This window comes from Ammospiza caudacuta, chromosome 13, assembly GCF_027887145.1.
Source record: "Ammospiza caudacuta isolate bAmmCau1 chromosome 13, bAmmCau1.pri, whole genome shotgun sequence".
Classification (NCBI taxonomy): Eukaryota; Metazoa; Chordata; class Aves; order Passeriformes; family Passerellidae; genus Ammospiza; species Ammospiza caudacuta.
Window position 1 is genome coordinate 20,727,717 of NC_080605.1, and position 14,507 is coordinate 20,742,223.

The 14,507-nt window shown below is 56.6% G+C and overlaps 1 protein-coding gene across 1 annotated transcript in view; it reads left to right on the forward strand.

Annotated features, from left to right (window-relative positions):
- Positions 1 to 1,300: 1,300 nt before the first annotated feature.
- The window catches only part of ZFPM1 (zinc finger protein, FOG family member 1), a 35,116-nt gene continuing 21,909 nt past the window's right edge, over positions 1,301 to 14,507 (forward strand). The window contains exon 1 of the mRNA XM_058813669.1: positions 1,301 to 1,447. Within this exon, the coding sequence (XP_058669652.1) occupies positions 1,408 to 1,447 (40 nt within the window). The 5' untranslated portion in view covers positions 1,301 to 1,407. The remainder of the gene's footprint in view (positions 1,448 to 14,507) is intronic.

The following is a 14,507-nucleotide window of genomic DNA, read 5'->3' on the forward strand; positions in this document are numbered from 1 at the left end:
TTGTCCTCAGCAGCATCTCCCTCCTTCCATTGGGTTTTTTTTTCTTTTTTCTCCCCTGGATTTCTTCTTAATTCCTAACTTAATTTCTTTTGACATCCTCATTGCCGGTTTGACCTCTTTACTGGAATCATGCGCTGCTTAAAACTCATTATCCCACCATTGAAACAGGAAGTTAATTAAAAACCCTTTAAAAAAAAAGAAAAAGAAAACGGGGGGAAAAAAAGCACATCCCATGTCCGGGCATAGATGGAGAAGGGATATGACCGAGCTGTGCCATGTCCCCACAGCCCCCTCCATTGATCCATCATTATTTGGGGACCACCAGCCTTCACCACTGGCAATGATCAAAAAACCCATCAAGATTTGGGGACCACAAGCCATCACCACCAAATCCCCCTGATCCAAGGTCAGCCACGGCAAAGTCCAGTTTGGGAGAAATTGTTGTTTTTCACAGGACAATATTTCCATCGTGGATTCAAAATCTAAGTGGCTCCTGTTTAACCCATGTTTCAACCCAAAATTTGTCCGTGCTCACAGGTCACCTGACTGGGATGATGCCAAGGGGGGACCCCAGGACACCCACACCATCCCAGGGTGTCATGGGGTGTCCCCCACCCCATGGAAGTCACAAGTGGGAGGTTTTGGACCATTCATCTGGAAATGAGAGGGGTTCCAAGGGATCCAAAAGAGCACCACAGAAGGTTTGGGGGGCGCCATAAGAGGCTTTGAGGATCTGCAAAAGGTGAATTGGGACCCAGTGATAGCACTGAGGTTCCAGCAGGGGGACCTGCTGTGAGTGCAGGAGCTTCCAGAGAATCACAAGGGATCCCAGAGGGGAATTTGGGGAACCCAAAGAAGGATGAAAGACCCCAAAGGGGCAGTTTGGGATGCTGGGGATGGGTTGCGGAACCCAAAAGGAGGAATTCGACCTAAGGGGGTGGTGCCAGACCCAAATCAGGGGCTGGAGCCTCACGGGGCTCACAGAGCGGGGCCGGGACCCCTTTGGGACCCTTTGGGGACCGCGGCGGGAGCGCGCACGGAGCCCCCGCAGGGAGCGCGCCCCGAGGCCACGCCCCCTCTGCCGTTAGCCCCGCCCCGCCGCGCGCGCCATCCGGTGGGCGTGGCCGGCGGGGGGCGGGGGCCTATGGGCGGCCGCGGCGGCGGCGCTGGCCCCGCCCCCCGCAGCGCTCCGCGGGTTTGATCCGGCGCGGCGCCCATTGAGAAAATCCCGCGGCGGCGGCGGCGGCGGCTTCGCTCCGCCGAGCACGGCCCGGCCCCGGCCCGGCCCGGCCCCGGCCCCGCGGGCGGGCGGGCGGGCATGCGAGCAGCCGGGGGCCCGCCCGCCGCCACCCACCTGCCGCCCGCCCAGCCGCCAGCCGGGGCGCCGGGCTCGCCCCTCGCCGAGCGATGTCCAGGAGGAAACAGAGCAACCCCCGGCAGATCAAACGTGAGTGGCCGCTACCGGCACCCCCCTCCGCCGTTCCCTGCTGGACCCACCGCATCCACGCCCCCTCCCCGCTTATTTTTGTGCACCACCCCTTCGGCGGCAGCGCTCCCGCACCCCTTCCCCCGTTGCCCCCGGTACTCCCGGGACACACCCGGGACACACCCGGGAGCCCCCCGGGACGGCCGCCGTGGGTGCCCGTTCCCGCTACCGGCCGCTCGCCTGCCTCGGTCTCTGTCCCCGCCGCTCCCCCCTCCCTCCCGCGCCGCCTCCCCCCCGCCAGCGCGGTGGCTCCGGTACCGGCTCCCGATGGGGGCCCCGATAAGGCTTTAAAATATTCCGTTCTGCAAGTCCCGTCCTGATAACATCGCTCTGTCGGGACGGCCTGAAATTGTGATCTTATCTCCCCCGCCTGCCTCCCATCCAGCGCCGGCGGCCAGGGCCGGGGGCTCCCCGAACCCCCCCCGGGCTCCCGATCGCCGCCGGGCCACCCCAGCCCTGCCGAGGGCTCCTCACCCTGCCAGGGCTCCCCATCCTCCCTGGGGTACCCCAGCCCTGCCGGGGGCTGCTCACCGCGAGGACAGCGCCCTGACCCTGCCAGGGCTCCCCTTCCAGTACGGGGACCCCCATTTGCCTGGGCGCTGCTGGACCCGCCGTGCCACCGTCCCCATGGTGCCCGTGTGCCATCCTCCCCACCGGGCACGCTGTCCTTGGCCCCCCAGGTGCCGCTCTGCATCCCAGCCCAGGTGGGACGTGGCCATGAGGAAGCGCCGCAGGATCCCTCGGGGCTTTGGGCACATCCCTGTCCCTCCCTGGGCACATCCCTGTCCCTCCCTGGGCACATCCCTGTCCCTCCCTGGGCCATGGTGCTTCCCGAGGGTTTCCACCGGCCGGGCTCTTGTTTTGCTCCAGCGAGGATGTACCAGCAAGGCAGAGGAATCCTGCAAAGTGCTGGAAGTTTTTTGGTGCCGGGCTCAGCTTGGCTTTTCTCCTTCCTCTCCGGTGTGTGTGTGTTTTTTCTTTCCCCCTCGAGTCGATGGAAGCTGCTGATAAGAGGGAGATGGGAGGATAGGGAAGGCTGGCCACCATGTGATAATCTACCTTTATCTTTCTCTTGAAATAATTGCAAGGCTGAGTTGCACCTACCTGTTTCCCTGCCTGGGGTGATTGCCGTGGTGATAACGCTCAGCTAGACTTTTACCCGGGGAGAGTTAAAAATAGTCCCAGCTGCCTCCTTTCTTTTTTTTTTTTTTTTTTTTTTTTTTCCGGGATACTTTTCTCCTTTGGCTTTCTCCAACTTCCGCGGCTTTATTTCGGCAGAAAGCCGCGTCTGGGTGGCTGCAGCTCGCTCAGCCGGCAGCGCTGGGAGCACTGGGAGCGGTAGCGCTGGAATCCTGCGGGATGCCCGCTCCCAGCGCCCACTTTGCGGGGCAAACTGGGGCAGGACGAGGCCGTGGCAGCTCGGCCGGGCGGCGGCGGCTGCTGCTGCTCCTCGTATCTCCTTCCTCTGCTGCTTTTCTGCAGAGATGTGAAGAAATGATAAAGTGGGAGGCTGATCTCAGGCCGCCGGCGATGGCCAAAAGTGATTAAAAGCTGAGAGCTTGGAAGCCTTCCTGTATGTGTCAACATGAAAACAGTCATTAGAGGCGGCGAGCGCGGCGAGAGCGCCCTGCCGCTGCTCCATCGGGGAAGGTATGCATGAATCAGGGCTCCGGTAACCAGACTCCTCTCATGTACACACCGGACCTGTTTCCACAAAGTCTATCCTCCTTATCATCTCGGCTGGAGCATTAAAAACCTCCTCCAGATTGGTATCTGCTGATTTTATTTTCCTGGGTGACGCGACGTTCTCGCTCGGGCTTCGCCTTCTCTTGCGGGGTTGGGGTTTTGTTGTGTTGTTTTTTGGAGCCCGATGCGAGGCGCAGATTAAGGCTCGCGGGGAGATCGCCGGGAGAGCGGGCGATCGCCAGCGCAGATAAGGCAGAGATCAGACACCGGACTATATTTAACCGGCTGCTTTAACCTTGCCCTCCTCGCTGCCTTTCCGGGCCGGAGCCGAGCGGGGACGGAGGGGCCGGGGGTGCCGCTCGCTCCCTCCGAGCCCCCCCGGCAGCGCTGGGCAGGTTTCAGAGCCGATCGCATCGCGATGGTGGCTTTCGATAGCGCAGAAAACACCCCGAGCATCTCTGCCTTTCATTTCTGGGGGTTCCTGCCCGCAGAGGACAGTTTCTTTCCATCCTTGCCTGTGCCACCAACCTCCCTGCAGCTGCTTCTGCCTTATGAGGTGGTTGATTTTTTTTCTTTCTTTCTTTTTCTTTTTTTTTTTTTTTTTTTTTTTTTTTTGTGTGTCTGTCTTTTGTTCTGCTGGTAGATAGATGTGAGGGGCTGATAGGGAGCAGGAGCTGATCTCCAACCCAGATAGCCTGTTATATTTATTAACTTCAAACATGGGAGCGCGGGCGCCCAGCTGATGAGCGAGGCTCTGGCAGCTGCCGGTGCTTTCACAGCGCCGGGTCCTGCGATGGGGGAGCTGATAAGCGCGAGATTGATCTCATCGCGCTGATGTGCCTCCCCCTCCCTTGTTCTTTTAATACACATTATTTTTTATTATTTTTTTGTTGTTGTTCCTAAGCGAGCTGGAAGCGCGTGTTTTGTCATAGTTGCAGGGGCCTGTTTGTGGTTTGTTTTTTTGTTTTTTTTTTTTTATGGTGGTGGGTTTTTTTTTTTTTCCTTTTCCCTTTTTATTCTGCGCTCAGCTACAGTAGATCTGAGCTCCCGATAAGCGCCAAGCCCCGATCTCCATCCTGATAGAGATTGCCAGGGCTGATAAGGAGCACTTATCTCTCCCCACCAGACCGGAGCAGGATTCGCTACAACAACAAACACAGCAAAGAGGGGCAAAAGGGCTCCAACAATTTGTTCCGCTGCAAATGTGATTAACGCAGGCACTTTAATTATCTGATGGGGGGCAGCTGCATGTGTGTTTTTGTTTCTCAAGGTGGTGGGGTGGTTTTCCCCCCCTCCACGTGCTCTGTGAAGCGAGCTGGGTTGAGAAGCCGAGCTCTCCCAGCTCCTGTTATCGGCTGCAGATGTTGCATTAGTTTGATGAGAGCTTTGACTTTTTTTGATCGTTATCTCCCATTCTGCACCGCCGAGCGAGCGCACGGGCTGGGCTGGAGGGGGGGGGGGGCGAGGTGAAAACACCGTCATATTTTTGCATGTGGATTTTCTTTAATTGCCATTAGATGGTGTCAGATAAGGAGCGCGATCTGCGCTGTTAAAGCCGCCGTCTCTCGATGGGCCGTGCTGGGCTCGGGTGCTTTTATTTGGTTTTATTTTTTCCTCTCCTCCTGCACGCTCGGGCGCTCCCCGGTGATGCCGGGCAGGGGTGGCCGTGGGAGAGACCGTCCTTCCCTCCCTTGGGGGAGCTTGGAAAATCGCGTTTCTTTAAAAGATGACAGTGGCCAACCCAGCGTCTATTTTTAGCGGCGGCGTGGTGAGCCGGTGGCGTGGGATGCTCCCGGCACGCCTCCTGCCCGCTCCTTCCCGCTGCCTTCCCTCCCTCCCGAGTCCTCCTTCCCTTTCAGGTGACTCTGTTTCAACCTCCTCTGCTTGTTGCTTTTGGTTTTTTTTTTTTTGTTTTTTTTTGGCCTGTTTTTCCCTCTGCGCTCTGATGCAGCTGCACTTTTCCATCCCTGCCACCTCCGTGCCTCAGTTTCCCCATCCGCGCCTCCGGGGTGGGGGTGTTTGGGGAGGGGTTACCCCGGGGTGCTCCGTGGGGTGGGGAGGGTTTGCTCCTGAGATGAGCTGGGTTCCATCAGGGCCTCTCAGCTCTGCTCTAAAACCGGAATTCTCTGCCCATCCCGGGCTCCCTCAGCCTCCCATCCCCCTGTACCCCACTGCTGGCATCCCCAGGGTGGCATCCCCGTGTCCCACATGTCTGTGACACCCACGGGGCGCTGCCTGCCTGCCTGCCAACCCCTCCCCTCTTGAGCAAACAGCCCCGAGGCTTTTGCCAGCCCTGGCGCGGCGGTGGCACCGAGCAGCTGGCAGGGCGAAGGTGGCAGAGCCCTGTGGCACCGCTGCCCCCGCAGTGGCTCTGCCCAGCCCAGCTGTCACCGGCCTCGGGGATGTGACACTGGGGGCTCCCAGGGCTGGGGAGCATCGTGGGATAGGGGAGGGAGTGGTGGGATACCAGTGGATCAGTGGGATTCTGGTGGGATGCACCAGCAGAGCCCACCGTATGGAGTTCTCCCAGCCACCCCCAGGTGTTTCCCACCGGGCACATTCCTGCCCCGTGGAGGGTCTGCCCCAGCCTCAGGTGGTGCTGGAAGAAGTTTCCCTCCCCTTGCACAGCCAGGTGTGAGCACCCCTGCAGGGCCCAGCTCCAGGAGAAGCTTGGCAGCTGGTGGCCAAGGGGACAGCTCCATCCACCATGGATAATGGAGAGATGGCACTGCTGGCCAGTGCCACCGCCCCGTGCCCTGCCAGCTGTGGCACACTGCATCCCTCGATGCCAGGGAACCCTGTGAGCCCTTTGGGGCCGTGCTGGGGGTGCATCCCAGGATGGCTCTTCCTGGCCAGCCCCGGGAGAGGAGGATGAGGAGGATGCTGAGGGAGCCAGGCCTGGATCCAGGCTGGCCATGGCCAAACCAGTTCTGCCAAGGGCCCGGCGAGGGAGGTGAGGAGGCTCTGCCAGCAGCTCCTTCCAGGGCCGTGGGCGCTGGGGCTGGGTTGGTTTTGTGTCTGCTGCTGCTCTTCCACCTCCTGAGCCCCCGGGGGACACCCCCACACCATCCCCAGCGTGGGCACAGAGCCATGGTGATGGACTGTCCCTGGCACCCCGGGGAAGTCACCTCCAGCCGGGATTTACACCTCGGGATCCCGATGGCGAGGTTGGGCAAGGTCTTATTTTGCACGGTGAATCACGAGGCCACCTAGCCAGCTGCAGCTTCCCCTTTGGCCAAGTTGTGATGGGGCCAGCTCGGCAATCAGGGCTGGGGAGGACAGCAATCCTTTCCCCACGGGTATTGCAGGAATTGTGCAAGGAGGCAGCGCCATGGCACAGGTGAGCCCGGGTTCCTGGAGAGGGGCAGCACCCCAAAGGCATCACCCTGTCCACATCATCCTGGGGCAGGAATCTCCGTGCCATGGGACATTCCCAGACCTGAGGGGACACCCACATCCCTGGGAGAGGAAAGGACAAGGCTGCCCAGAGTGGGAGCAGCAGGGCTGGGGATGGAGCTGCTGGTGCTGCTGGATTTGGGGTCAAACGCAGCCGTGCTGGCCGAAGGAAGAGGATCTTTTGAGGATGTTTTCTATCCGTCCTGCTGCAAAAAAAACCAAAACATGATCTGCCTTGGAAAACACTGGATGGGGCGTTGCTGTGGAGGGAAAACCAGCCCAGAGCTTCCACAGAGGCACAGCCAGGGCTGAGAGCTGATGCTGCCCAGAGAGAGGGATGTGAGCAACCGGCAGGAGCGAGGAACCTGGAGCTCCTCAGAATCAACATTAGAGAAGATGAATTGGAAAAGGCCTCTGTGCCAGCCCTGCACCACACTCCATGCTGAGGATGTGGATTTTTTTCCTTCCCGTGGGGCCAAGAAATCAGCTCCCCCACTTTAGAGAGGAGCAGCAATGGGAGCAGCAGGCCAATATCTCCCTTTTTTTTCTGCGCCACATCCCATGACTGCTTCTGCTGCCTGACTCAGGGCTTTTGGCCGCTCCAGCTTGGCCGGGCTGTGTCCTGCTGCTCCTTTTATCAGGAAAGTTCAAGTGTTTCGGGGTAATAGAGTTCCCTCTTCCGATGGCTGCCCGGTAAAGGCTCCACATTGTTCCTGCAGCAACATGTTTTTTTGGAAGGGCTGAAATGCCGAAAGGAATGCAACTGCTGACCTTGGGCTGCAGTGGGGTTAAGGAGTGTGTGCCTATGAGTCACTCCAGATAAGAGCCTTCCACGGCTCTTTTCCTCCAAAATAATTCTTTATCTCCTCTTTCTCACATCAACATATTTTCTTGACATCTCCCCTTCGATAGCGCGTGGAGGAAATGTGCTCCTCGGGTTTGTCCATCTGATGAAATGTGCATCCATTGTTTTCCCTCGGCCTTGGCCAGCTGGGAGCCTGACCCCAGCATTTGGGGATGTGCCTCCCTGTCAGTGCCAGGGCTTGGGGATGCTCAGTGGGGTCATGGCTGGGAGATTCTGGGGTCAGTGTGTGGGTTTTGGGATGTTCATTGCGGTCAGTGCCTGGAACTTTGGCAGTATTTAGGATTTTTGGGAATGCTTGATGGAGTTAGTGCCTGGAGACTTTTGGGATGTTCAGTGGGGTCAGTGCCTGGAGTTCTGGCAATATTTAGGATGGGTCCCTGCATTTTTGGAGCTGCTTGGTGGGGTCAGTGCCTGGAGGCTTTTGGGATGTTCAATGGGGTCAGTGCCTGGAGCTTTGGGAATATTTAGGAATGGTGCCTGCAGTTTTGGGAATGCAAACCCAGAGTTTGGGGATGTTTGATGGGGTCAGTACCCCTTGCTTTAGGGGTGGGCTTTGGGGTCGGTGCCCAGGATTTTGGGAGTGTTTGGCATGCTGGATTTTGGGGATTCCCCACAGATTCAGTGCCTGGAGCTTTAAGGATGCGCCTTGGGCTGAGTGCCCAGGAATTTATGGATGCTTGAAGGAGTTTGGGGATGCACCTTGAGGCTGTGCCTGAGCCTTTGGGGGGGATGCTCAGCAGGGTCAGGAATGTGCCTTGGGATGGTACCCAGGGTTTTGGGTGGAGGAAGAGTGAAAAGCAACTTGATGCTTGATGAGATTGGTGCCAGGGATTTTGGGGATAATTCTTTTGGTCGGTGCCTGGGGTTTGGGGATGTGCCTTTGGGATGGTACCCAGGGTTTTGGGATAGTTGATGAGACTGGTGTCAGGGGTTTTGGGGGTACTTCTCTTGGTTAGTGCCTGGGGTTTGGGGATGTGCCTTGGGATGGTACCAAGGGTTTTGGGAAGCTTGATGAGATTTGGTGTACTTCTCTGGGTCAGTGCCTGGGCTTTGAGAGTGTGCTTTGGGATGGTCCCCAGGGTTTTGGGATGCTCGATGAGATTGGTGCCTGCGGTTTTGGGGATGCTTCTCTGGGTCAGTGCCTGGGTTTGGGAATGTGCCTTGGGACGGTACCCAGGGTTTTGGGATGCTCGATGAGATTGGTGCCAGGGGTTTTGGGGATGCTTCTCTGGGTCGGTGCCTGGGGTTTGGGAATGTGCCTTGGGACGGTACCCAGGGTTTTGGGATGCTCGATGAGATTGGTGCCAGGGGTTTTGGGGATGCTTCTCTGGGTCGGTGCCTGTGGTTTGGGGATGTACCTCAGGGTTGATACCCAGAGTATTGTGATGTTGGAGGAGTCAGTCCCCGCGGCTTTGGAGATGTTCCCCCGGAGCTTTGGCAATGTGAGACCGGGAGCCTCAGGCAGAGCATCCCCATCCCGGGAGGGCACGGCGGGCAGGAAAAGCCGCTCTTCCCTCCCCTCCCTGCTCGGCCGGGAAGTTTGGCCGCTCTCTCTCTCTCTCTCTCTCTCTTCTCCGTCTCCCAGCCGAGGCCTCTCATGCTACTCGCAGCTCCTATGATAATGCGGAAAGTTGAACTGGCCCCATTACTGCGCTGCGATGGTTGCGGCGATAAGGGCGCGATAATGGCAGCGATAGCGGCAGCTCGGTAGCCAATGGCTCCGCCGCTCCTCCCATTAACATTCCCCACCACGGCCGGGCTCGGAGCTGCCTATCTGCTCTCCATTTCCACTCCTCCGCTAGATAAGAATGGAAATACTGACTTCATAGCTCACTGATTAAAGTGTCTGGATTTCTTGATAATACACAGATAAATTATGTTTTTCAAAAAGAAGGTAGGGAAGGGAGTGCGAGGGGAGGGAAAAACCTCCAGTCCATTTTTATTATTTTTTTTTTCCTCTTTCCTTCCCTCTTTCTGGCCGTGCCCTGGGAGTTGGGATTTCGCTGCTCCAAAATGCCCTTCCCAGCTGGAGGGCAGAGCCCTGTGAGGTGCCCTCAGGAATGGGGGGGATACAGAGGATTTTTGGTGGGATGGAGATGCTGTTCCTGCACCCAGGGACCTGCTCCCATCATGGGCAGCTTGGGCTCTGCCAGCTGTGCCACATGGCCAGGATCCTGCAGGTGGGATCTGTCCCCAAGCTGGCAGCACCAGGGATGCTCAGGAAGCATCTCCATTTCTCCATCTCTGCAGGATGTGCCCTGGATACTCATCCCTCTGCCCCATCCATGCTCAGCTCCTTGGCTTTCCTCCCTCATCCCCACTGGAGCAAACAGAGCTTCCAGACTCCTTAGCTTGGAGCAGGTATCGACCACAAGCCTGTCTGAGTTTGTTTCATCTAAATATAAAACTAAAGAGCAAACAGTATAAAGTTCATTTTTTAATGTGCTGCCCCATTCCAGTTGGGCTGCTCTCTTTATTTTTTTTTTAGGGGAACTGTGATAAAAAGCAGAGATAAAGCCAGGACTGTTTTGTGTAGGAGTCGGTATCTGCGTTATCTATCTCCCTTTTTCACTCTCCGGGCAGCTCTGTTGTTTTTCGCTCTTATCTCGCTCCACCAAAATGCCAAGAACAGGAAAAAAAAAAAAATTAGAAAAAAGAAAGAGAGAGAGAGAGGCAGCACAGGCACGTTTGCACAGAGAGAACTCGGTGTCCACGGAGCTGGGCAGGAGAAGGGCTGGGAGTTGGAGGAAGAGGAGGGTTGGGAAGGATTTTGGGAGCAGCGCTGTCCCAGGGATCTCCATGTGCCAGGCTTGGTGCCAGCTGCTCTCAGCTGGGCCACCCAACCTGGCTGTGCCCTCTGAGGGTCCTTCCCTGCCCCTGGAGCCCCACAGCTCCTGCTGGCTCCCTGGAGTGCTCCAGGATGGCTCTGGGAGCTGGGATGGGGCATCCTGTGGGACTGGGAGCAGCAGGGACATCCCAGCCAGAGCATCTGTGCTGATACCCTCCTGTCCCCATCCTTGTCCTCATCCCTTGGGCCTTGTTGTCACAGACTGAAAGCCTTGGGGTGGACACTGAAAACCATCCCTGTTCCCTTTCCATGCTTTTGGAAGTGGGATGGACCTGGCAGGACCTGGAGGCGCTTCCCACAGGAAGGGGGATGGCTCCAGCTCAGCATCTCAGGGTAATTTGTCGCTGGATTAGCCCAGAGCTTGACCTCTGTCCTCGCTGTCACCTGCTATTGATGTGCTCAAGTGCTGCCTGAGCATCCCCACCCGCAGCCACTCCCGCCTGGAATGTCTTTATTCCAGATGGGAGAAGTATCCGAATTGAGGGCTTTTCCCCCAGTTCCACTCTCTGGCAGGGAGCAGGGGTGGCATTGAGGGTTTTTCCCCCAGTTCCACCCTCTGGCAGGGAGCAGGGGTGGCATTGAGGGCTTTTCCCTCAGTTCCACCCTCTGGCAGGGAGCAGGGGTGGCGTGCTTGGAGCCTGATCTTCCTGGATGGAATTTCTTTGCGTATCCAGCGGCTCCTGAAGCGCCCACATCCTGGATCACCATGGGGACAAACACCTCCCACTGCTCTTGGATGGGCTTTGGATGGAGGCAAGCCCCAGGCAGGACCGGTCCTTCTCTCCCAGTCTCAGCAGCTGCCTCAGTTTCCCCGCTGTGCTCCTGTGGTGGCTCCGTGCGCTCTCCAGGCCACGTTCCGCGCGTCCCTTCTCTGGAGCATCCCCATCCATCCATCCTCCGCGCCCGGCACGGCTCCGTTCCGCTCTCTCCAAATCTATCAGGGCCTTATCGAGCCCATCTGAAACCTAAAGTCACTCCATTGTCATTGTCCCCGGCTCCGTTGCCCGGCTGCCTCCCCTGCCCGCTGGATGCGCCGGCGGTCCCCGTTGGGAATGGCGGCCCCCGGAGCGCCCCAATCTCCCGGAATCTCTCGGTGCTTTATCGGCCCATCGGAGCCGGCGCTGGCGCCGCTCGCTGCTGATAAAGTTACAGAGTTCAGGCAGTGATGAATGTTCAGTAACTGCACCCGCCACGATCCCACCCGGGCTTGGCAGCGCGAGCAGCTCCGGCTGAAACCAATCCCTCCCCTATCAGCAGCGCTGCTTTTTCTCAGGCTCGGCCTCTCCCCGCTCCTGCTCTTCCCTGGGGGGCTCCCCTGGGGCAGCACAGCACCGAGGGAGGCTCCGGGGGCTCCGTCCCATGGGGAGGGTTCTGGATTTCGCCCTGGAATGGCTTGGGTTGGGAAGGAACTTGGAGCTCTTCTTTATTCCAGGTGGGAGAAGTATCCAAATCCAGGGCAGGGATCTTCCGCCAGACCAGGCTGTGGTGGTTGGGACAGAGCAGCTCCCCAGCAGTGACTGGAGCATCCCATCCCATCCCATCCCGAGAAATCCCAGTCTTCCCAACACTTCCGTTCCCACCCTGTCCTTCATTTCCCTATTGGAAAAATTAGGCCTAAGTATGTTATAAATGTAATCATTATTTTAAATGTAATCATTATTTTAAATGTAATCATTATTATAAATTTAACAGTTATTGTAAATACCATCCCACAAGCAATGGCAGCATCCCATCTCATTGTGAGAAATCCTGGCCTTCCCAACACCTCCATTCCCACCCTGTCCTTCGTTCCCCTCCTGGAAAAATTAGGCCTAAGTATATTTTAAATGTAACGATTATAATAAATTTAACAATTATTATGAATTTAACAATTATTATAAATTTAACAACTATTGTAAATACCATCCCACGAGCAATGGCAGCATCACCCACCCCCTCCATCCCCTGACCATCTCTATTCCCCCACCACCCTTTACTCCCCTTCCTGGTATAAATTAGGCCTAATAGATTATCAATGTAATAATAATAATCAATATAAAGCCCCTCATGAGCAACTGGAGCATCTTCCCATCAAGAATTACAGCATCACCCAGCTCCTCTGTCCCCTATTTCCCTCTGGGATAAATTAGGCCTGAATACAAAAATGTAATAAGCCTATAAAATTAATTTGTAAATGATTATAAATATCCCCCATCAGCAATCCCAGCATCTCTACCACCTCCTGGATAAACCAGTAATAATTTAATACCAAATCATGATCAATACATTATAAATCTCCCCCTACACCTCCCAATCCTCCAACCATACTCTTTTTTCCTTGCCCTTTTCCCCCAGAGCACCACGGGCAGGGTCAGGGGTGAGCTTTATCTGGAGGTGATGGAGAAGGGCCCCAAGTTTGAGATAAAGCCCCCTGGGGCCGGCCCCAGCCTCTATCAGCTCCGTGCACGGGGCTGATCTCTCACGGGGAGATACCCATGGGAACAGCCTGGCCTGGGATGCTGCAGCCGGCCTGATAGGGGATGGAGGGGCTGATTTGTGCTCCAAAAAACCCCTTTTTCCACCCAGATAGACCCCAGAGTGTTGGAATTGAGTGCAGCATCACCGCGGGGAGGTTCAGCACCGGTTTCTTTGTCCCGGCTTGGCATCCCCGGTCCGCAGGGAACGGGGAGCAGCCGAGGTCGTTGGTAAAACAAACATCGGCAGGGCCCAGGGAGGAATTGGGTGAGAAGAGCGGGCGGGTGGCCCATCAGATAGCGGGTTTGCAGCATTTGCAGCCCGGCTTGTTCTCTGGGTGTTTCTGGCACGGCCCTGCCACCAGACCCTGGGGAATCCCGGGGTGCTCCGGGTCCCACCAAAGCACCAGGGCTGCCTTTGCTCAAGGAGCAGCTGGGACTGGCTCCAGGAGCATCTTTCCCCGAGGAATTCTGCCCTGCTCCTGCAGCACTTTGCTCTTGGCTCCGTAATTTAGGGGGAAAAGAGGTGGTTTAGGGGCAGCGAGGAAGAGATGCTTGAGTGGAATTCTCACGTTTCCAGCATGAGGTGATGGATGAGTATCCTGGTGATGCTTTGTGCATCCCAAAACCTGGTTTGGAGCCCTGCCTACCTGCTTTTGGGTTGGTATTCATTATTATTATGGTTATTATTATTATTATTGTGGTTTTTAATTGGAAGAGGATGGTGCCAGTGCAGGGATGAGGAGGAGCTGGAAGGATGGAGAAGGGATCCTCCATTATGCTGCCTGCCTGGTGGAGCTGGAATATCCCTCAGGATTCCCTGGCACAGCTGGGATGTCCCCACTGTCCCCCCCAGTGCCAAGGCTGAGCTTTGAGGTGCCTGGAGAGAAGGTTTGGGATGCGAGTTCACCCAGGTCCAGGCTCTGTCTCTCATTCCCTGACTCCTGGAGCCCTCCTTGGACTCATCCCCTGCCCGATGGGACTTGGAGGAATTTTTATTTTTAGAAATAAGGGTTGTGGATTCCCAGAATGGTTTGGGTTGGAAGGACCTTAAAGCTCATCTCCTTCTTCCCCCTCCACGGGCGGGGACACATTCCATTTAGCCCAGGTTGCTCCCAGCCCCATCCAACCTGGCCTTGAACGCTTCCAGAGATGGGAATTGGAAAGGAGTCGGATGGGAAATTTTATTTAAATTCGTATTTAAAAATAAACACTTGGACCTGACAGCAGCGCCGAGCGCCAGCCGGGGAAGGCAGGTTGCCACCAGCCTGCACGTGTTCCCAATCCAGGACCTGCTTTCCACCATGGGAACTCCTCCTCCTCCTCTTCCTCCTCCTCCTCCTCCTCCTCCCTGCTCCAGAGCCGGTGGGAAAGTCTGTGGCTGTTGCTATTTTCTATCTGTTATCAAGGCCTCTTATCACTTTGCTCTTGTCTCCGTGCCGGCTCTCCGAGCGCCCAGGGTCTCGCTCTTGGCAGCCTGGAAAAGTCCCCCCCCTCCTCCTCCTCCTCCTCCTCCTTGATTCCCTATATTCTTTTGCCTTTTATTTAATTTACCAGCTAAGCACAAAGAATCAAGAAAAGCTTTATTGTTCCTGCGCTGGGAGAGCCTTAATTGGAGTGCAGTGATCAAATCATTACCTGGATAACGCCGGGTTTCCCTGGGAATGCCGACCCTCGGCCCAGCCCTGCTGACACGGCCACAGCTCCCTGCAACTTTGTACAGTCACTGCCTTTTTTTTTTAATATTATTTTTTGAGGGGAAAAAAGAGGAAA